The 24,823-nt window shown below is 34.4% G+C and overlaps 2 protein-coding genes and 1 long non-coding RNA gene across 5 annotated transcripts in view; 1 reads left to right on the top strand and 2 right to left on the bottom strand.

Moving 5' to 3' along the window:
* Sps2 (Selenophosphate synthetase 2) overlaps positions 1–16,179 on the top strand; it is a 29,846-nt gene extending 13,667 nt beyond the window's left edge. Inside the window, exons 1-2 of one of the 3 annotated variants that reach the window (XM_073988234.1) lie at positions 12,458–12,612; positions 14,850–16,179. In XM_073988234.1, the coding sequence (XP_073844335.1) occupies positions 14,863–16,002 (1,140 nt within the window). In that variant the 5' untranslated portion in view covers positions 12,458–12,612; positions 14,850–14,862 and the 3' untranslated portion in view covers positions 16,003–16,179. Of the gene's footprint in view, positions 1–12,457; positions 12,617–14,849 lie in introns of those variants that run through there. The other 2 variants (XM_073988235.1, XM_073988233.1) reach the window with 2 other exon arrangements.
* LOC141405037 (uncharacterized) lies at positions 3,228–3,876 on the bottom strand. Its single transcript, XR_012413131.1, has 3 exons — positions 3,668–3,876; positions 3,475–3,588; positions 3,228–3,407 (listed from the first exon to the last, which is right to left on the bottom strand). It is a non-coding gene; the product is annotated as an uncharacterized lncRNA (long non-coding RNA).
* Positions 16,180–16,488: 309 nt separating the features above from the next.
* Sod2 (superoxide dismutase 2) lies at positions 16,489–17,747 on the bottom strand. The gene is made up of 3 exons (XM_073988236.1): positions 17,563–17,747; positions 16,842–17,305; positions 16,489–16,763 (listed from the first exon to the last, which is right to left on the bottom strand). Exons 1-3 carry the CDS (start codon positions 17,598–17,600, stop codon positions 16,621–16,623), a joined length of 645 nt encoding a protein of 214 aa, XP_073844337.1. The 5' UTR covers positions 17,601–17,747; the 3' UTR covers positions 16,489–16,620.
* Between the last annotated feature and the right edge of the window lie 7,076 nt (positions 17,748–24,823).

Here is a 24,823-nt window from a genome sequence, read left to right as displayed (position 1 = left end):
TGTGGGAGACGGTAAAGAGTGATATGTTGGAAGCATACATGTTGTATTGTTCGATGCTTAGAGGTAGTTTACACTATCTATCAATGTCATATGACACGAAATAAAAACATTCCATATCTACCCACGGAGGCAATGTGGAGACGTAATTTTCTTATATTTTTGTTGGAGTAGACGCACAGAATAATTGGCGTAAGGGAAATCTCCAACATTCCACATATTAGTGAATATTTAACGATGGAAAATTGCATGTCATATGACATTTACATATAGTGTAAACTACCCCTTAACAGAGATGGTTGTAACAATTAATTGCAAATTTGGAGAGTTTAACATTACGGTTTTTGGCGGCAATAAACGAACATAACCAATGGTTCGGTATGAAACAGCAATGATCATTAACAAACTTTATAATTATAAATATGTAATACCTGCGTGTATATTTTTGGTTGTTCTTTACTGCTTACAACGGGAATATGGCAGATTTGTTTTTGTGATTTATTTTGTTACAATTGTTCAGCACACTGGTTTAAGCAAAATAACACAATTAATTTCTATAATGTAGAAGAAGTCAGAAATAACACTCAATAGAGAAAACAATTTAAGTGCAAAGATAGATAGATGTTTAAAAGCAATCCATATTTGAAAGACACAATCATTAACTTTCTTGCATCGAAATATTTAGGGATATAAAAGAATTTGTTGGGCTAATCTTGCACATTAAAAATTTCTTGTCTAGATAAAGCTGTTCTAATCACTTGTCATGGTGGAATAATAAAAGGTAGTCGCATCTGTCAAATTTTGATAAATACAACCCTGTATGTCCGTACGGGAGCCTGTCAAACACAACAACAATAATACGATATGACATTTAATAACAAAAACAAAATATAATTTGTTATTAAATGGATCTAGAATACTCCATTTATTTTTCGGCTGGTATGAACTTTAAAGCAACTATTTTGGCCACTATCAACACCTATAAATGATGTGGAGCAGGAATCCACCACAAAGGCAGCAGTTTCAACAGGCGCAACAACATGAACTGGGTTAACAACAAATTCTCCATTGGCCAAAGCCTTGATGTTGGAAATGCCTTTTTCACGTAAAATAGCAAATCAATTTCACTGGATCCGGATACACATGGTCAGGTGGGACCACAGATGAATTTAATTTTTGATTTTGTACGAGAAAGTTGACCCTACAATACCCATATCGATATGCGGCGACAGTAAGGAATTCAAAACGATCCGAGCATACGCCATCCGCCAATAGTCGTTATTGTTTCAGTTCATTACTTTGGGCTCCACCAATTAAAGGGCTGCAACAACAATTTCAAAAGCTTAGCCCAACAATTGCATACGTTAAAATATATACAACGGGCAAGTCAGCGGTCGATCTTTTTCTAGAACTACAAGTTTCTCAACTGCGCAGAATTTTATGGTTGGATAAGCTCCTCTTCACCTAGACTTAATCAAAACCATTTCAAGACTAAATCCAAAACTTCAAATTAGGAGGATTGGGGATTTTGGCAAAAAGACTATTCCCATCATGCGTTTGTTCAAAAGATCTTACTTCTGTTTGTTTTTGTGTATTTTTATTAATAAAAACATATACGTATACACAACAATTTTTGTAGATTTTTCGTATTAATTCTTAATACGGATTAAGTTATTTTGTCTGTTGATTAACAGTATTTTTATTAAATGTACATATGTATGTAAGTTCGTTTCCTGCTTAATCTGGTTCTGGCCATCTCCAGTTCTGAGGATGTGGCTGTTTCGATGGGATGTAACCACAGATCCACTACAGTTAGTTGAGTAGGTTTGGCAGGGCAGTTGAAAAAGTGCAGTGTGTCGTGCGCTCATGTTGGGTATGTGTTTTGCACATTTGTCATCGATCCTTGTTCTATAGAAATTCGACGCCTGGACCATGACGAGCGCAGTTGAGTCCAATCTACTATGGTTTGTTCTGGCGGCTGCCGCTCCTTAGCTGCAATAGATGGAGTATGTTCTTCGAGTATGTCATCAGGATGGTTCTCACGGTAACATCTCTCTTATTTTGTCTGTACTCCCAGCAGCTTCTGAAAGTAAGAAAGAAAACGAATTTAATTACATGCTTACAGTATTATCTGCATTTTTCATATTACTTTCACTCGCGCCGTCTTTTTTTCATTAAGCAATTTTGCAGTTTTCAACACCTATTACTGGACACCCACAAGTTATTGTCCAGTGTAGGATATAGGCACGAGAATACGTGTAACATCCTCACCAATGACATCACCGCAACCTTCACCATCCTGACTGCTGGATAACCCTTTGTTGTTGGGTTTCATTATTTTCTCTCTGGATCCATCGATATCGATCATTCGTCGTCTTGATTTTCAACTCGTAAATTTGGTTTCATCTAATTTCGATCTGGATATATGTATTTTTCGCTAATTCTATTGCTTTATGTTGCTATCTTCTGCTACAAGTTGCTGCTGGTGACGTTCTGTAACTTTGCTGCCTTCTGTTGTTCTCGGTTGTGGTGAGTGATTCTGCTTGTAGTTATATATAACTTTCTTCTCCAACGCCAGATGTGGCCACTACAAATAAAGCTCATTTAAATCATCACAGGATAATCAGCAATAACGGATTCCTGCAACAACAGTAGGGACAGCGGAAGGTACACCTACATATGTAAATGTCCGTCATTCGTCCTTTGTGCTTTTTGACGACCGAAAAGTATGATAATTTCTAAACATTTTTTTTAATTTCAATTAAAACAATCACACGGAAACTGTTTACTGTCATTTACTGAATGTATGTGTACATGTACACACATACATAAGTAATTTTTGTCAAATTTACTTTGGCAATGAATGTACTTCAAATTCAAAATATAAAAAAAATTTTAATCAGCTGTTAGCATGAAATTACCTTCTTATTGTACCATGATCACTTGTATGCCGGCAACATATTCACTTCTTTTAGATTATTAATTTCACCTCGTCACTCTTGTAACTAGCCATTATTATTCAATTATATTATTTTCATACCAATTTAGGCTTAAGAATATAGATATATATGACCACTTATTAATTATTTTCCATCCGGCGTTACAACACAGAAGCTTATGGAGAATTGATATTTACACGCCGAAACACTGCAGCTGATGAAAGTCTTGTTTTTTTTTTTTCTTGGTACTTTTCTTTCGGCTTCGTTTCTTGTAATGTGCAACGACTCTCGACTATTGCTGGACGGACAAACTCAATAATCACGCACTCTGAACAATAAACCAGACGGCAGACTGATCATTTAACTGGACAATCAAGCAGAACAGCAGTGGTAATTGAAAATAGAGAGAACAATACAATCTGTCCCAATTCACAATAATGGACTTCTCACAAATGTATGTTTCGATAAAACCTAACAAGCCAATTATATGAATGATTAGGACCAGAATTAATTTGGAAAAAAATAAATAAATTATTACCTTTTGATAAACTGGAAATTTAAATGAAAAATTTTAAATGCAATCCATGCGAAATCAGTGGTATTTTCCTCCAGCAAAAAAATATGTTAACAGATATTCAATTCACATGCATTCCTGGAGGCAAAGAAATAATAAGAGAAAAACTAAATTCCCGGATAAGATACCAAGCTCCTTTTTTATAATTAATACTCACTTCGACAAGATTTTCATGACATTAAATTTTTAGCTTCAGAACTCTAATCACTTTTCAAAGAATTAATAACTCTTCACAAATTTTACAATGAAAATTAAATAGGAAAATTTTTCCCCGGAGACTCGAAGATGTGAATTGTAAGGCTTTCAGGCAACAAAATGGCAGAGTATTTCTAATTCCGGTGACATGAAACATCCGAGAAAATTCACCACGAATGCTTTCCTTCCAAAATAACAAAAAATATGGCTAAACCGAACGACAGAAAACGTCAACTAGCTGATACATAAATTTCCACTTTCACGGTATAGTGGCATGCAGATGTCGCTTGAAAAATACGTTACAATTTATAAGTTTTAAAATAATCTGGTCTATAGTGCAAGCGCCTCTACAGTTTTTCAGTAGTTCAGCAGAAGCCGCTTTGCAATGATCCAGGATTATCTGCACAAAGCTAAGCTTTTGCCGCTTCCTATCTACTGCTGCTTTGGTGGGATTCGGAAACATAATCGTTCTAATCCAAAGTTCAGCACCCCTCCTCGACTCCTTAGAAAGTCCTCTCCGGACTTACCCGTGGCGAATTTTATGACCAGTCCGTCGTTCTTCTTAAATGAACCGAGAATGCTCCAATTTCCCATCTGAAGACCGACGTTCTGCTTCTCAAGCAACTTCAGTATTGGTCCTAGCTCCATTGAAGGAGGAGGGACCCATACTGAGGTTATTTAACAAGGAAATCTGCCGATTCCTTGTTTTCACAGCTAATTGCCTTGACTCCCTTGTAAAGAGCAGACTGGCCCAGCCGCACATTTGCCTGTTCAACCACGTCCGAGATGAGGATGTCCCGAAGACGACCCTCAACTAGCAACCAATGACAGTCACTGATACGCCCATTGGGATCAGCCCTGTCTATGATCGCCAGCCGGATCTCACCCGGGACAATCCGTCGAGCAGCAATGTCATTCTGCTTCGGGTTTGACGAGCAAGGAGTCTGCAGAGCTGTAGGCTTCGGGTTGTCCTTACTCACCTTCGCGGACGAGCAGGGAATCTCCAGACCACTAGGTCCAGGTAAATGGTCTGGTAAATGCTCCGATTATTGTTATCGATGTAACACCTTATTATTCCACCATGGACTATACACTTATAACATGTTTAAGAGCATTATCTGGATTTATTTGACATATCGTCAAATGGTACCTGACGACCGTCGGTGTCATGCTTAAGTGTTCCATACGCCATTTTTGACATTTTGAGATAATGGTACCTGACTAGATTTTAAACCATGCTCTTTCAGATTTTTTAATCGGTTTTGTTCTATCTTCTATAGTTTTTGAGATATTCAGATGTCAATATGTTCCATATCCGCTTTGTGACGCAAGAAACGCTGTCTTTTTGTTCCTGATCCAAAATGCCTGGCGTATGGAACAAAACAACTTTGAACTTTAACTGAAAACACACCCAACGTTTGAGTAAAGATTTGTGTCATTTCTGGTAGATGAATAAAAGACAAAGTACTGCCAAGTTTCAATTCTTCTTTATTCTTATACCAGAAATGACAGAAAACTTTACTCAAACGTTGGATGTGTTTTCAGCTTTATTGTTCCATATCCATGCCGTGTGGGGTATGGAACAAAAAGAGACAAAAACTAATTGTTCCGCACAAAAAATAATGGCGTGTGGGGCTTAAAAAAATGAAGAATAATAGTTTTTAAATCTAAATATTTTTGTATAATGTAATTTTATAATTTTATATGAAAACCACAATTTCTTTTCGCTTAAGGTAACGCATCTTATAAAAAATTCCTTCGTTTTGAGACAAGATTTTGATTTAAGCCCACAAAAATATTCGCAGCGGGTTCTTTCGTACAGGATTGACCCGAAACCATAGTGTTTCGGCCAGCGGCTGCCAACGCAGCATCAAACCTGTGATTGACGTAGGTTTCTATGCTGCTACAACAACAACTACAAAAGTGGTATTTTGAGAAAAACGCGTTTACAGTTTATTAGAAATGCAAAAATCAGTTCCGATCGGAATGTTTAGCTCATATTCTACGCTTCTTCTATATATTTAAATAAATAAATGTTAAGGAGACCTATAATAATAGTCCTTAATGTATTTATTTGCTCATATAAATGTCTCATTTGAAACCGCGAATTTTCAACCTCAAAGTAGCACTTAACATAAGGGAGGTGGAGCACAATTGATAAAAAGTGGTTCTGTTGAAATGTGACAAATTGTGTTCCATGTGACACAAACAGCCAAAAACTCGAAAAAAGAACACATGGAACAATTCAGCAACCTTTTGCAATTATAAAAATCGGCCATTATTTCTAGACTATCAGAGATTTCTGACTAAAATAAAATACTGATATATCCCAGCAAAAAAATTTTGGAAGTTGTTCATGTGGAGTTATGATTTCACTACACTCTTCAATGCAGTCCACACGGAGTTATGAAAAATTTACTCCGTTGGATACATTTTATAAGCAGTTGCTTTAGAGATCCCTACAAAACAAAAACAGTTGGTTGATCCCTGCACGCCGCTGCCGACACAATTTCTTCAAAAGAGAAACGTGAAACAAGTGGTCTGTTCCTTTACTTTTAAAAGTGGTAAAACCGGCAAACGTAGGAAAAGTTGTAAACTGCTCCCATATGAATTGTATAGTGTCTGAAGTAAAGGAACGCTTTCCGAGTAAAAAGTGGTAAAACTTGAAGATTCTTGCACGTAAAGGAACAGAGCTAAGAGTGTATATATTTCGAGGAATTTGTTTTAAAATAAAAAATGCAAACTAAAGTTGCGAACATTTTTGCGGTAATGTACAAGACGGAAATTTTTAATGGAGTGGAGTTCATGCCGATCGCTGAACTAGTGATGGGAATGTAACATAAAAAACCTTTAGGATGATGAAGCAAAATCAGTTGCGCTTGGATTAAATGGAGAACAGAGGAAATACACTAAATTGCTATTGAATTTAATGAAAACATTTTATAATTTGTGTTTATGTATATAATACAGTTCTTACTATTTTTGTTTTACTCCATGTTTTACGCAAATAATAAATGCATTTTATTTGTAGTGATTCAACTGCATTCGCGGATGCAAACTTTTTGCTGGGATTCTTTGAGTTTAGTTATGGGTACTTTACACGATATGTATTTTTCATATGGGTTGTCACTTTTTATATACAAAATGTATACGCAAAGTGACAACCCATATGTAAAATACATATCGTGTAAAGTACCCGCTAACTAGAACTGTAGTGGGATTCTCTAACGCATTTTTTTGTTATTGGCAACAAACGGTAAAATTAAAATGTTTATAATTTCGTTAATTAACGAAGTTTGTCGGTAAGTTAGCAACCAAAATAAAGTAGTCGCTAAGTACTACCGATAGCAACAGTATTGCCAACTTTCATTTGTACTTTTCATTCATAATTTTGTGTTTTAATTTTACCGAGTTTTGTCGGTAACCAAAAAATGCCTTATGTTTTTACATTAGCAGGAAAAACAGTTTTTAGGGCTGTTTCGTCATTTATTTGCTAAAACAGGCAACATTTTGCGTCATTTACCATAGAAAAATAAATGACGATAGCTGCGTCATTTATTCTAAACAACGCACGAAAACACCATACTATTATAAGCAGCCCTGTTTTTTTTGTCACAAACTACCAAAAAATTCAACTGTTTTATGATGTCTTTGTTTGTGTGTGTTGTAGAAAAACAAAAATACTCAAACGATGACAAAAGTGAAAATAAATGCTTAAAAAACTTGCAAAATTTAAGTTTTTTTTCATTTTGAATTAAGTCAAGATAGTTGGTGAACATTTGTGTTGTGAAATTCTTATTTTTCTGCATTAAAATTGTGTGCGTGTGTATGTGTTATTGTATAAGTGTGTATGTGCGATTGTGTGCGTAAGCAAATGACGCAAAAAACAGATGTAATCTCACTACTGTAGTGGGATTCTGTTACTCATTTTTGCTGTTATTGATAATTATCGGTAAAAAAAATGCTTATAATTTCGATAAGTCCCGGTCCACACTAGAGTGATTTCATTGAAAAATTGCATGAAATTATGCGTCCCTAGATTAGTGATGCACAAAACAGTACACTTACGTAAATTTGTTCTTTATTCTCTTGCGCTCAGTCGTTGGCGAGACGTCAACGAAAGCAAACAAGCACGGATGTACGAACTGTTTTCTTTATGTTTTACTTAAATAGTGTTTGTACATTAGTATTAACACTTGTAATTTATTGTTTGTTATTTAAAATTACTTCTTTAATATGACCATAGGCTCATTTCTGTTTCTATGAAAATGTGAAATGAAAACTTTTATCAAGGTATATTTATTATAATGTCATGTTCACACGAGCGTTTCAATTACGTTGTTCGCCTGTCGAACGAAGTACACGAATTAACCCGTTTCCACGACATCATTCGTAATTAACAGAAACATAAACAAAATTTCCTTTATTTTTGTTTCCTTGTTTTCACGAAAATTTGAACCGAAAACACATAAAATATACATTAAATGAATAGGAAACGCAAAAGACTTTCCTTCAAATGTATCTTCTATATTTAACTACACACATTTCATTCATTTTTTTCATAAATTCTGAATAATTTTGTATTTTCAATATATTTTTATATGTTTCAATTTTCAAAATTAAAGAGAGAGAGAGACAAGTCAAAACAATGTTTGTGTATACAGACTTTCAGTTATTTGTTTCCTTTTTGTTTCTGATTTTTAACGCGATTTTGAACTAATGGACAAGAAATGTGTGTGGAATTAAGAAGGAAACACAACCATATTCCTTCTGCATCTATATAAAATGTTTAGTTCATTAATATTCATTCATCCTTTTCCTTTTTTCTATAAATTCTAAAAATTTTTGTGTTTTCAACAAATTTTTCAATTTTGAATTTAGACATGTCATAATTAATTTTTTCGATAAATTCTCTCATTTGTTAGGGATGGGACATACTTATTCGTCGTTCAGAGAGTATTTCTAATCGAACAACGTAGAAAAATCGTCGTTCGTTCATAGAATTTTGTGTGGGGAAATAAGTAATTTATTCGTAGTTATGGGTCGAACAAAGAATAGAGAACGAACGACGTACCGTGGAAACGGGCTATAAGGTATATGCATGAATTACAACAACTAACAAATTTACAAAAACAACATTGTTGTTATTGAAAATTAATTGTATAATAGGGTCGTTCCAAAACTTTTTTCAGGAAAAACATAAATGCATTCTGAAAATCCTCTAGAATAGAACAAATTTGAAGCAAAATGTAAATATAAAGCATTCATAACTCTCGTAGGTCATACACGTTTAGGATGAAAATCAGTATTTTATGGTAGCAGATTTCGAAGTTTTAAATTTCATGAGTAGATCCTATTACATTTTGAAAACTAAATTTACAGAAAAAGTAAGAATACTGCTGATTGTCACTTCTACCTTATATGAATATGTCTTGACTTTTATAAAGGAGAAAACTGTCAAATGAAAAAAAATATAAAGGAAATATTTTTTATTTCAAATTTTCATAGAACAAGAATCCAGCCCCCAGATCAAACAAATAAAAAAAATCTATTAAAATAACATGTTTAAATTTTGTGCTCAATCGGAGAGTAAATTTGGTACTCTTACCACTACAATCACATATGTATATTGTTTTGTGCATCCGTAGTCTAGATCATTGATAGGCATTGTGCGCTTGCTGAGAGCAAGTGAGCATACATTTCAATGCATTTTACATTGAAGTTTTCGCTCACTTGCTCTCAGTAAAGGGGTGAATACATAAGCTGCCTTGCATGCTTACCTTGCTTGCTTCTGATAAAAGAATAAAAAAGAAAAGGACAACCCAGTTCGAAATTTGCTCGGCCTTCTTTATTCTTTTATTTTTATTATGTCAGAAATGAAGCAGGAAAGCAAGGCAATCAGGCAAGGCAGTTTATGTACGCAGGCCTTAAGCGCACATTGCCTGACCTGGGTCTAGATCGACATCCATAGTCCCGGTCCACACTAACGCGAATTTCATTAAAAAGTTTCAAGAAATTAGTCGTTCTTAAATCGAATTCCCCACTACAGCAATTTTATGATTTTACTCTACTATGGAGGTCGATCTAGAGACACATAATTTCATGCAATTTTTTCAATGAAATCACTCTAGTGTGGACCGGGACATAGTAGAGTAAAATCATAAAATTGTTGTAGTGGGGAAATTCACGATAGCGTGGGCCGGGACTAATTAACGAAGTTTTTCGGTAAGTCCCAATTTACATTGGGCGAGTTTACTTGCGGCAATTGTCATTTTGTAGGAGAGAGAGGTGAGGCATATGGTAACCCTTTGCCTCTCAGCACCCTCTCTCACCTACAAACTGACAATTGCCGCAAGTAAACTCGCCTAATGTAAATTGGGACTAAGTTAACGATGAATAAAAAGTAGTCCCTAGCCCATGGCAGAACTACCAGGTAGTGGTATCACACCAGCTGATCGAATATGAAAAGTAAAATCACTTTATAAAAAAATATTTTGTTGTTATTTCCCCAACAACATAAAGAAAGTTTTGACATAACATATTCAAATTTTTACGATGCCACTACCTGTGTAATTGTGCCATGCCCTAGCCTCTACTCATGGCAGAACTACCAGGTAGTGGCATCACACCAGCTGATCGAATATGAAAAGTCAAATCCCTATATAAAAAAATTATTTTTGTTGTAATTTCCCCAACAACATAAAGAAAGTTTTGACATAGCATATTCAAAATTTTACGATGCCACTACCTTGGTAATTGTGCCATGCCTCTACTGATACAAACAGTAATGCCAACTTTTCTTTATGTTTTTAGCCATAATTTTGCGATTTAATTTTACCGATTTTTGTCGGTTACAGCAAAAATGAGTTAAGCCCTCGGCACATACGGTCCGTTTAGTGCAGAATGCGGCACCTCTTTACTCGCGAGCAAAGAGAGCTTCTCTCTCTTCTCACTAATTGAAAAACCATGCACTGACAACAGTGTTTGCTCAAATTGTTGTTGTTGTGTGCTGCATTCTGGTTTATGGTCTGTTCCTTTACTTTTGAAAGTGGTAAAACCGGCAAAAGTTGCAATCTGCTTCCATATGTAGTGTATGGTGTCTGAAGTAAAGGAACGCTTTTCGAGTAAAAAGTTGTAAAACTTGAAGATTCTTGCACCTAAAGGAACAGAGCTTTAGTGACACGTTGGGACACACGCTGTCCCAAAAAAGTTCAATTATGTTTAACTTTAATGCGTCAGCCATATTGTTGTTTTTCAAAACACTTGGCTTCACTTATACTTTTTTCATGTGGTTGTTGTAGCGCAACGCTCAACGCACCGTATGTGCCGAGCGCTTTATAGAATCCCACTACTGAGCTCTTAAGCGCTCGGCACATACGGTGCGTTTAGGGACACGTTGGGACACGCGTTGTCCCAAAACAGTTAAATTATGTTTAACTTTAATGCGCCAGCCATGTTGTTGTTTTTCAAAAAACTTGGCATCACTTACACATTTTTCATGTGGTTGTTGTAGCGCGACGCACAACGCACCGTATGTGCCGAGCGCTTTAAAGTATTGGATTTTTGTACCACTTTTAATCAAGCAAACATTAACTTGAGTTTTTCTCGAATCAGGCAATTGGCGTATGAAACACATACATAAGCGCTCGGCACATACGGTCCGTTTAGTGACACGTTGGGACATGCGTTGTCCCAAAAAAGTTAAATTATGTTTAACTTTAATGCGCCAGCCATGTTGTTGTTTTTCAAAAAACTTGGCATCACTTACACATTTTTCATGTGTGGTCTGTTCCTTCACTTTTAAAAATGGTAACAGTGGCAGAAAATGGTAAAAGTGGTAAACTGCTATCATATAAATTGTATGCTATTAAAAGTAATGGGGTTTCTACACGGTCTGTTTTTTACATATTCATGCATAGCAACTGTCACTTTTTTCGCCCATATGTAATTCCTTCTGCACGGCAAAATTTTATTTTTCATTCGTTTTCTGTTGTTTTCTTTATTTATATCGCGTACAAACAAAACAGCTGTTTACCTATGGTTGTACAGACGAGAATAGAGCGCGTTCTATTCGAAAAATATACATATGCATGGACATAACACTTTGATGCATTGAAATTTCTGTATGGTTCACACCATGTGAAAATTCAGATTTGTAAAAAGTGACAGTTGGTATGCACAAATATGTAAAATACATGCCGTGTAGAACACACTTAAGGGAACACTTTGTAGGTTAAAAATGATAAGAAATGGTAACCTCAGGTAAGTAAAGGAACACAGCTGTGGTTGTTGTAGCGTGACGCTCAACGCACCGTATGTGCCGAGCGCTTTAAGCATAAAGCCCTCGGCACATACGGTCCGTTTAGTGACACGTTGGGACACGCGTTGTCCCAAAACAGTTAAATTATGTTTAACTTTAATGCGTCAGGCACATTGTTGTTTTTCAAAAAACTTGGCACCACTTACACTTTTTTCATGTGGTTGTTGTAACGCAACGCACAACGCACCGTATGTGCCGAGCGCTTAACACCGACGATATATTGTATGAAAATGACAACTTAAATCGACTGGATTTGCGAAATCCACCCTAGTCTAAACGTACTATTAACCTCTTTTACGAGGATTTTTTTTGACGTATACGCAACAGATTTGACAATTTAAATCAAATCGATTTACTAAATTTAGTTACATATATGTTAACCTACAGTAACAGTTACGTCACGTTTACGCCTCTCTATCTGACCTACTACTAAAAGTACGAAACAGAGAGAATCACGAGGAATCAACAAGAACAAGAATGGCTACGAAATGAACGAAATGAATTATGAATTTGTTGTGTCAGAAATGCCGATATTTATTTGCTTTGTAACTTCTGGAAGGAAATTTGTAGTCCAACTATTTTAACAGGTGGGTGCGTTTAATTTTTTTTATTATTGTGAATAATCTAGAACCCTTTAGCGGCAAACTGACAGAAAACCTCAAAAGTGAGGTCCACAATGAATATGGACTGATGTTTAAGACATGCCCAACTCGGGAAGTATGTTTCAGGGACAAAAGCAATCCGAATATCTTAGGGCTGCTGTCCGCTGTCCAATTGGACTCCCTTAAGGTTTGTGGTGGAAAAATTCTTTCAGTTTCCATATTTCTGTCTGATCTTGGGCGAGACAATCTATCAGATTTTTTAACTTTTAGATAGAAAACTACTTGGAAAACTAGAAATTCGTTCAATAATTTCAATGTTAAAAGGCTACTGCAAAAGATTTGGGCATAAGTTGAATGTTTTCATTAAGCTCGGATCGGGACCAAATTTTTGTCACAGGTAGGTCTCGTCACTCTGATCACAAATATATATAACATTTATTGCGGAAGTCCATACTTCCCGAGATATGGGCCTCCGAAGTTCCGCAAATTCCCTTGTTAAATGTCGGCTACTTAGAGAAAAATTTTAATTTAAAAGAAAATGTTGTTCCCGTTCCCTAGATTGGCTCCTGTCCATAGCAGAAAGTGTTAAATCCCCGGCCGATGGCCGGCAATATAGAAAAAATTATAATTTTATCCGAGCTTAATGCTTAAACTCAACTTGCTCCAAGATTTGAATCAATTACAAACTAGTATAGTTATGGGCTTAAGTTTATATCCGCAAGTAGATCTTTCTATGCATTTATCAATTATTTTGTTCTGTGTCACGTTTACTGCTATCAAATGCATCCAGTACGGTAACGATGGTGATTGACTCCACGGCTTTTTAAAGAATTCATACTCCCATAATGTCATCATCTGAGTTCAATTCTATTCTCTATTTTGTTGCGTAGTGTCATAAAAGAGATATGGACTCTTGATAACACATGACCTCCTTAATAGAGTATCATTATCTACATCACATAACATTTAGTATTCATCATATGCTCTGGAGATAATTTATTTCTGAAGGTATGTATGTATCATGGTATAAGAAAGAAATTAAATTAATTATTAAATTCGCCTTGGTATGCATATTAAACGCCAAATACACACATGCGTAACTTCTTGCTGAGAACAAAAGGTTTTTAGATCACCGATAGACATGCTGACCTCAATCAATTCTTTCGCACAAGTGTAAAATGATAGGATGAAATAAGTAAATAAAATAAAAATGTCTTGATCGATATTGATCTGAATACGGTTTTAGGTCCGCTCTCGGATCATCTTGTCATGTATTGGCATTGGCATCCTGACATAATCTTTTCCTTTTTTTCTTAAGAAACATGCATTTTCGGTTGTGGTAAAACCCTTCACTGACAAAAACTTAAATTTCAATATAAAAATTGGTCCTAGCTCAATGAAATTTTATATAAAGTTAGCTGACAATATTGTTAAAGTATTTTTAAGATTATTTTCCTATTTTGTTTTCTTAATTTTCAGTTATTTGAGTTCAAATTCAAAAGGTGCCGACTACTGGTACATGCCGACATTAGGTGCACTTACCCTATTTCCGAAAATTCCATAGATAATCTTGATTTTTCTGGGTAAGAACAGCCGCATTGCAGTCGGTATGCCTGAGTTCGTTTCCCAGGCCAGGAAGCATCACATTTTCAACCGTGGCAAAACCCTGAGCATTTCAGACATGTAAAACTTCTCTACAAGTGTCGTACCTATTTTTGTAGTCATTGAGTATGAGAGAAATCTCCCTTGTCTCTTCAGGGATATTTGTGGTAACATATGTACATACATATCGTCACCATAAATGCCCGAAGTCGTATCTTAAAAAAGTAAAAGTTAGTTTTTTTGAATCTAATACATAAGACTAAAATATATCATATATGATTGATAATATCCCACATAATCGCCTTACTCGCGTTTACCCAAGACAGACTGTCTGCAAATACATCTCTGATTTACTAATACATACAAACATTTAAAATTATTATTTTTTTGGTTACGACTTTTGACATTTAAGGTGACGATATGTACATATGTATGTACTCTTGATTTTAAAGTCTGCTGTTGTCAAAAATAAACGAACGAGTCCAAAACCGAAACCGGACATGTACCCAAAACTTCTTTCACAACATCGTTTAATTAAATTATTTTATTTATTTTTTTCTATTTTACAAAGTTTTCTTATTTTCTTGTAATTATCTCTATGTTCCATTATATATTTTCAGTTCCTTCAACGTTATGTTCAATCCCGAAGACCACGGCCTACGGCCAGATTTTCAACTAACCAAATTTTCAACATTGCGCGGATGAGGCTGCAAAATTCCCCAGGATACTCTAAACAAGTATCTATTGGGAACAGAAATTTTAACAGTCAACCCCACCGTAGATAGAGCAGAACATGGCGACGATTATATTGGATCTGGTATGGATTGTGCTGTGATTCCCTTAAAAAGGCACCCTGACATACGATTAATTCAGACAGTTGATTTCTTCTATCCCCTGGTCAATGATCCTTACACAATGGGCAAAATTGCATTGGCAAATGTTGTTAGTGATGTCTATGCAGTTGGTGTAACGGAATTCGATAAAATCGATATGGTATTGAGTGCTCCAACTGAATTAACCGAAGAGGAGCGTAATATCATTATGCCCCTGATAATGAAGGGCTTTCGGGATGCTGCACGCAATGCCAAGTGCTGCCCAACAATAAAGAACTCAGTGATGAATCCTTGGTGTATGATTGGTGGCATTGCATCGGCTGTGGTGAGCAAAGAACAAGTAATAATGCCCAGTAATGCTAAGGCGGGTGATCATTTGGTATTAACTAAACCATTGGGAACCCAATTGGCAACAAACGCCTACCTTTGGTTATGTGATAAAACGGAAAAGTACACTGAACTTTTGAGGCATTTCTCTAATGAAGACATAACTTTAGCCCTCAAAATGGCTGTAAAATCGATGACATATCTAAATAGAAACGCTGCCTTACTTATGCACAAATATGAAGCTCATGCTGCCACGGATGTTACTGGTTTTGGTCTACTTGGCCATGCACACAATTTAGCTGAATTTCAAAAGGACGAGCTGAAATTTGTCATTGAAAAGTTACCCATAATTAAAAATATTTTGGGATTTGCTGAGAAGCTTAATTACACCTATGCCAAGTTAAAATCTGGAAAATCAGTGGAAACTTCTGGTGGTCTTCTAATAGCTATGCCATCATCGGCTTCCGAAGAGTTTTGTAAGGAATTTAACAAAATTACAAATGGGGAACAAAATGCATGGGTTGTAGGCTATGTTGCGGAATCTTCGAAAAGGGAAGCTGTGCTTTGCGAAAATCCAGATTTTCTAGAAGTTATATTTCCTGTTGACTGTTAAATTTGTTGTTGTATTTTATAATCAATAAGCCAATAGAACCTATGACGACTATTTCATAAAGATATTCAAACATCGGGAAATGGTCTGAAGCTATTTCTTCTAATGGCAGATTTGATGTAGTTTATAGCGCATTTTTAATGTATGACAATAAATGTAACTAAATTTTTTAAAGAATGATTGAAAGTGTGAATTGTTTTGGAGTATGTTTAAAAATAGAAAAATTGTCAATTTATTTATTGCCACTGTTTGGGAGTTGAGGGGCAAAAGTACAAATTTGAAGTTTTACATACATATTAAGTTCGGTTAGAACAACTGCTTTACTCAGAGACGGGTCGGTCCATTTTCATCCCGAAAATTTTCATAAAGTTTATAAAATATTAAAGCAACTACATAGGTTATTTTTAAAAGACTCTGTGTGCTTAGTTGCTGGCAAGCTCTTCAACTTTTATAGCTTGTCTAGTGTTTATCATTTAAACATATACAACATTTTTTACTCTAATAATGTGTTTATTCTTCGACAAGATCACAAAATGTTTTACAAAGATTACTTGGTTTAGACCGTTCTAAGATGATATTGACAGTGTTTTATTTTAATTCGAAAATAACGCCTGCGCTTCTTCACTTGGCATCAGCGAAACGTTTGGAAATATCATTCCAGTTTGCAATGTCCCAAATAGCTTCAACGTAAGAGGGACGTAGATTTTTGTATTGCAAATAATAGGCATGTTCCCAGACATCAATGCCAAACAGAGGTACCAAACCTAAGGAATAAAGAAAACATAATAAATCACTTGAAACTTATGGACACCGTTTGTTGTCGCACACAATAAAATACTTACCGGTACTGGCCTCCAAAGGATCTTGATTTGGCATAGCTACAATTTGTAACTTTTGTGTTTTCTTGTTGTAGCCCAACCAACCCCAGCCAGAACCTTGAACGGCAACGGTTAGGGTAGTCATTTCCTTTTTGAATGCATCCAAGCTCTTCCACTGGGATTCAATAGCTTTCTTCAAGTCGGCAGATGGCTCGGTCTTCTCGCTGGTCAAATTTTGCCAGAAGATTGAGTGATTGATGTGACCACCACCATTGAAACGCAAAGCAGGAGCCAAAGAAATGATCTTGGTAACATCATTTTTGCTCTGGGCCTCGGCCAATTGTTCTTCAGCGGCATTCAAATTGTTGACATAGGTCTGGTGATGTTTGGTATGATGTAATTCCATAATTTCCCGACAGACAATGGGTTCCAAAGCAGCGTAATCATATGGCAGCTTGGGCAATGTATGTTTGCCGCGTACGGCATTTCTGTTTAGGCAAATAAATCAAATATGTAAATAATATATTATTACTACTTACGCATATGCTTCATTTATTCATGTATACTATACACAACAATCGTACATATGCATATATTTACATATATATATTTTGTACATATAGAAAATGTGCATCAATTAAGGGCTTCAGATTTATGTAATCACATATTACCCCGTTTGTACAATTAATTCCTCCCATATCCCTTCTTTCTATTTTTATTTCCATATTTTTATTACAGAACTTACTTAGCTGCATTGCTGACATTACGGCCAAGAGCGAACATGATTTCTTGACTTCCTACCGGTAATCTTCAACAAATCTATTTGAAATAGCAAGTAGCTAACAATCTGCCAATTTGCAAAAGCAACGACTCAAGACGAAACTAAACGAACGAAATCGCGAAATCGATTTGCAGAGCCAAGCAAACTTAAAAACGCTCCCAAAATTCGGAAAAAGACCACAAAAGGGAATCGCTGATGAAACATGAACACAAAGCAAAATGGCCGGCTTGCTCTATTGTTTACGAATGAGATGAAGGATAACAGAAACAGCTGACCTGTAGTGGGATTCTGTAACTTTTTTTCTACCGAACCGATATCGTTAATTAACGAAAAATGTTTGAAATACCGAAACTGCTATTCTGTAACCATGGTACAAATACACAGGTAGCCGCATCGGCAATTGTTGGCAACATAAGATGTCAAAATTTGACATCAACTCAATGCAGTTGACACATATATGGTCTGTTTCAGTACTGCAAGAATCTACTAATTTTTACTATTTTTTCCGATAACATAAAGGAAAAAATGTTATCGTAGTAAAAAATAGTAGCTTCTTGCAGGTTCTGGAACAGAGCATATGTTACCATCAGCTGGCATGATAATGCTACCTGTATTATTGTATTATGTCTGTAACTCAGTGTTATCGATACAAAAATGTTAGCGACGAATATCGGTAGAATGACGGAATTTTAAAGAAGATGCTCGTCATTTCAAAATGAAAAGCTTATAAGAAGTATATAAATTATTCTAATTTTTTAATGTTTCTGGTTATTTTTAGGAGAAATGGAAAAAACACACTTTAAACGAAATAATGCGCATTCAAAGTTAACATTATTCAAATTTCTAATGAAATTATTTAAATCACTATTGTATATAAAATGATTATTTTTCAAATTACATGTATAAAAATTCTACCTAAAAGTTAAAAAAATTGTAGTTAAAACTATAAATGTACGTTTACATATAACTATATTTATTTTTTATTTATTACTGTTGATTTTCATTGTCAAATCCATTGCACATACGTATATATTCTCATAACCCGACAAGTTTTAATGTAAACATTTTTGTAATATTCGACAATTTGGTTGAATTGTTTTTTTAGAATTTTTATGATTTAATTCGATCGAATCATGGTACAATAAGGAAGGTAGAACAGGTTCGAAAAAACGATAGAAATTCAACCCTACACGTATGCCCGCTTCCTGTCAAAATTGTTATACTGGCATATGCAACAGGTTGCTTTTGTTTGTTTGATATTTTTTGCAATTTATCCAATTCGTTAAAGCAGCGCGAAAATGAATGAAACATAAATATTTGTTTTCACATATACATCGAAACACGGTCAAAAATTTAATTTCAAATTAGGTTTGATAAATATATTCTACAACGGCTCTGTAATTAACGATTTCATTGCAATTTATTTTGAATCTATTTTGAAAACATTTTTAATATTTTTCAAAACAAACACAAACACACACAAAATAAAAACTTCACATTGACAAAAGTCGGTCACACTCAGAAAAAAAAAATTGAAATCAGATGTGAGCTCTGTTATACCTTTCTATTTATACCATGGATCGAATATAGATTGAAATGGAAGATGTAGAATCCTAACATTTAATATGTACATATTGAACAGGAATTATTAAATTGTGTATATTGATCTGTTATTTCAGAACTACGTATTATCAGGGAATATGACGACCATGGTGATATTCTTCTTTCTTTTATTGTTGATGCTAATCGAAACCACCAATACATTTTTATATGGGTAGGAACTGTTACGAAATATATTCTTAAAAATATTTCGTTCGTACTGAAAATAGATATCATTTTCTCAGAGATTTTCCCCACAATACTGGAGGTTTCCAGATGACCTCCATTATTTTATAAGATGTATCCATTTCCAATTTGTAAAGTGTCATAAGCTTCCTATTACTTACATTGAAAGGAAAATTTTCTTTTTTTATGCGTAAAGAAATGTATATCAGCTTATTTTTTATTTGCCATGAAATATATTTCAAAATCAATTCTTAAACACTTGATTTTCATTGATTTTTTTGTTTAAAATATGAAAATTCTTTTATGTCGGTAGACTAAACGACTCCTTTTTTTCGTCGCACTACAGTAGTGCGATTCTGTAACTCTCTACCAATGGAATTAACGACAAATGTCGATAGTTAGCGATATTTGTCAGTAAGTGCTATTCTGTATACAAATTTTACCGATTTTTATGTCGGTAATTATCGAAACTCATCGGTCAGTTACCGACGAAAGAAAAGGAGTCGTTAAGTCTACCGATATAAAAGAATTTTCATATTTTAAACAAAAAAATCAATGAAAATAAATTTTTTAAGAAATGATTTTGGAATATATTTCTTTGCAAATAAAACAGTTGCTACCCATATAAAAATGTATTGGTGGTTTCGATTAGCATCAACATTAAGAAAGAAGAATATCACCATGGTCGTCATATTCCCTGATAATACGTAAGGCCATGTTTATATTATAGCCTTTTGCAGGGTTAACCTTCTTAAAGAGGATTTATTTGATGAAGGAATTGACATTTGAAACCCAGTCGGTTTGTTAAATCCGGTTATATATAAACGTACTATAATTCTGATATAACAGATCAATATACACAATTTAAATAATTCTGTTCAAAATTTACATATTAAATGTTAGTATTTTAAATGTTCCGTTTCAAACAAATCAACCAATTTGTCCAACATTACACCATGTTTACATTAGAACTTGCCGGGTTATGAGAATTTATACGCATATCCATTGGATTTGACAATTAAAATCCACCGGAATAAATAAAAAATAAAATAAATATAAATAGTTTTAACTATGATTTTTAATATTTAATAAACCCATTGGGTTTCAAGTGTCAATTCCATGGCTTATATTTCAAATAAATCTTTAAAGAGAAGGAAAGCCCTGCAAAAGGCTATAATATAAGCATGTCCTAAAGTTTAATTTTTCTACATGTAATTTGAAACATACTTATTTTATTTATATAATTTATTTATATTTAAATAATTTCCTTAGAAATTTGAATTATGTTAACTTTGAATGAGCATTATTTCGTTTAAGGTGTGATTTTTCCTATTTCTCCTAAAAAAAAACAAGAAACGTTTAAAAATTAGAATAATTTAGATACTTCTTATACGCTTTTCATTTTGAAATGACGTGCATCTTCTTTTAAATTCCGTCATTCTACCGATATTCGTCGCTAAAATTTTTGTATCGATAACATTGAGTTAGAGAATAGCACTTTCGGTAATTCAACCGAAAATTTTCGTTAATTATCAATATCGGTTCGGTAGAAAAAAAAGTTACAGAATCCCACTACTGACCTGCCAAAACTGACTTTTGTCGATATTATTCGAAGAGTTGCGCATCGATTTTTTCGATTTTTGCTTTGTTAATATTTCAAAATTGCATTGCTAATCTTGGTAATCTTCCAAATCTATTTGAATGAAATAGCTCTTGTTGCTAATTTTTACAATTTGCAAAAGTGTAGGGATTCCAATATCCATATTTTGCAAAAAATAATCGAAGTGGTCGATTATTAAGGTTATCGATTTTAAATGTGTCAATTGATAATCCGACAAACCGTTATTTTAATTTTTTTCGTGCTTATTGAACTTTTAAAGTGGCCTTGTTCCTTTCGGTTTCTTGGTCGCGGCGGCATTTCCACAACAATTTGTTAGAAGTTATGTACACCTTGTTTCTAATTTATTTTTAAAGTTACTAAAGTTTTTTCCCTCACCAGTAGTGCGATTCTGTAACTCTCTACCGATGGAATTAACGACAAATGTCGATAGTTAGCGATATTTGTCGGTAAGTGCTATTCTGTATACAAATTTTACCGATTTTTATGTCGGTACTTATCGAAAATCATCGATAAGTTACCGACGAAAAAAAGGAGTCGTTAAGTCTAACGATCTAAAAGAATTTTCATATTTTAAACAAAAAAATCAATGAAAATTAATTTTTTCATGGCAATTAAAAAGATAAGCTGTGATTTATTTACGCATAAAAAAGAAAATTCTGCGACATATGGAGGATCTTTCAATCTAAATAATAGGAAGCTTATGACAAATTAGAAATGGATACATTTTATAAAATAATGTATGAAATTGCGGGAAAAATTACTGAGAAAATAATAGCTATTTTCAGTACGAACAAAATATTTTGAAGGATATATTCCGTAACAGTTGCTACCCATATAAAAATGTATTGTTGGTTTCGATTAGCATCAACATTAAAAGAAAGAATATCACCATGGTCGTCATATTCCCCGATAATACGTAATTCTGATATAACAGATCAATATACACAATTTAAATATTCATGTTCAAAATATACAGTATCGGCCAAAACTAAAGCACCCCCTCAGTAAATTTTTTTGAAATGATAATTTTTTTTGAAAACTAAATTTTAAATTTATTTTTTATTTTTCTTTATTTATATCTTTATAATTGAAAAATACAAAAATAAGGAGATCAGAATTTAATAAACAAAAGTTAAAATTCAAAAAACATTTTAGGTCGCAAATATAAGCGGACAAAACTAAAGCACCCCCCCCCTATTGAAATCAATATTTCGTTGCTTATCCTCTATTTTGGGTGCCACCGTGGTGCAATGGTATGCACACCCGCCTTGCACGCTAAAGGTCGTGGGTTCGATTCCCAGGCCAGGCAACATCAAAATTTTCAACGGTGGCAAAATACCCCTCAGTGATGTTGGCGACATTTCCTGAGTACTTCAGCCTTGTAAAACTTCTTTACAAGTGGTGTCTTAGGACACGCCGTTCGGACTCGGCAATAAACAGTAGGTCCCATATCATTGAGCTAATATGAATCGGGGTGTACTCATTGATATGAGAGAAGTCTCCATTGTCCCATCTGGGATGTTTGAGGAACAATTATTATATTATCCTCTATTTTGGATGACACAATCACATCTGTTAGGCATAAAGGATACTAAATTATTGCAGGCGAAATAATCGGTTTTCGGAAAATTTAGCTTAAATCCTCAAAATACTGAAAATCGGAAGTTACCGTTATAAATGGGGCTACACCCAAACGTGAACCCAGGTCCACGATTTTTGGTGAATATGTTTTGTGACCACTAGGAACCCTAAGTACCAAATTACAGCTAATTTAGTAGGAAAATATGGCTTAAATATCCGAAATACCGAAGATCGGAAGGTACCGCTATAAGGGGGCTATACCAAAACATTAGCCGATATTGTTCATATTCATCCAAAAATGATGCTACAGCATTCTCTGGTCAAATACTAAATCCCTTAGGTTTAAAAATTTGCAAAAGAACGGATTGCAAAAAAACGGTAGACGCCGGCTTATTCAGTCGACGACCAGCAAAAAACCTTCCGCCTCCATGTTCTACAGCGTCTTTGCAATATTTAGGATTTAACGGTTGCCCATTTGGTCCAAGCCTTTTACCATCTGAATACTTTAAATTAAACATAGATTCATCGGAAAACAGTTCAAATGGGTCTTGGCGAATGCCAGTCTGGCTCCTTCATTTTTAGTCGATATGAAAGGTTTTTTTGCTGGTCGTCGACTGAATAAGCCGGCGTCTATCGTTCTTCTGCAATTCGTTCTTTTGCTAATTTTTAAACGTTAGCGTATTGTATTTGACTACACCATTTTCACATGTAATTCGAAGAATTTCAGTTGTAATTTGATTATTTCATTTGAAATTCGAAACATTTCACTTGTAATTTGAGAATTCTAATTGAAATTCGAATTATTTCATTTGTAATTTGAGAATTCCAATTGAAATTCGAATTATTTCATTTGTAATTCGAATTATTTCATTTGTAATTCGAAATTTTCCATTTGAAATTCGAATTATTACATTTGTAATTTGGTATAGCCCCCTGTTTTGGTATAGCCCCCTTATAGCGGTACCTTCCGATCTTCGGTATTTCGGATATTTAAGCCACATTTTCCTACTAAATTAGCTGTAATTTGGTACTTAGGGTTCTTAGTGGTCACAAAACATATCCACCAAAAATCGTGGACCTGGGTCCACGTTTGGGTATAGCCTCCATATAACGGTACCTTCCGATTTTCAGTATTTTGAGGATTTAAGCTAAATTTTCCGAAAATCAATTATTTCGCCTGCAGTAATTAATAATTTAGTATCTTCTATACCAAAAAGATGTGATTGTGTCATTCAGAATAGAGGATACGAAACGAAATATTGATTTCAATAGTTTTTGTTGTACCTCAAATTGGGGGGTGCTTTAGTTTTGTCCGCTTATATTTGCGACCTAAAATATTTTTTGAATTTTAACTTTTTTTATTAAATTCTGAATTCCTTATTTTTGATTTTCCAATTATAAAGATATAAATAAATAAAAAGAAAAATAAAATATAAATTTATAATTTAGTTTTCATAAAAAAAAATATCATTTCAAAAAAATTTACTGAGGGGGTGCTTTAGTTTTGGCCGATACTGTACATATTAGCTGTGTCTGGTTACCCTAAAATTTGTAACAATTTGTACCAATTGTTGCTGGAAGTCGTCTGTTAACACCATAGATGGGCTTCCTCGCACGCCAGCGTTGCTGTGGTTTGTTCCTCTTTTTCGTTGTTACAACATAAATAAACATTTACGGGTTGTTTTGTTATTTTATTTTTAATAAAATCGTTTTTTGTAATTGTTTAGATGTCGTCTGTGTGTTAAAAATATTAAGAAAGTAAAACAATTCTAACAAAAACGCTGTTTTATTTTTCCCTTAAAAAATATTTAAGAGTAATTTTGACCATCTATGGTTAACACAAAAAACCAGCAAAAGAGAGCGATTCGAGAGAGACATTTTGACAGTTCTTTCACTGAGAGCTTGCAAATTCTTGCTGGACAAATTTCTTTTAGCAAGCACTTGCAAGCTCTTCTTCTTCCTGAAAACAATCAATCAGCCGTTTTTAGTTTTTTGTTGATTTATGTTTGTGGACATTAAAAACAATGTTATTGTGGAAATAAAGCGCTCGGCACATACGGTGCGTTGTGCGTCGCGCTACAACAACCACATGAAAAATGTGTAAGTGATGCCAAGTTTTTTGAGGGCTTTAAGCCCTCGGCACATACGGTCCGTTTAGTGACACGTTGGGACATGCGTTGTCCCAAAACAGTTAAATTATGTTTAACTTTAATGCGTCAGCCATATTGTTGTTTTTCA

This window comes from Musca autumnalis, unplaced genomic scaffold (assembly GCF_047663935.1).
Source record: "Musca autumnalis isolate F117 unplaced genomic scaffold, ASM4766393v1 scaffold_5, whole genome shotgun sequence".
NCBI classification, from domain to species: domain Eukaryota; kingdom Metazoa; phylum Arthropoda; class Insecta; order Diptera; family Muscidae; genus Musca; species Musca autumnalis.
This window is presented reverse-complemented; position numbering and strand designations above follow the sequence as displayed.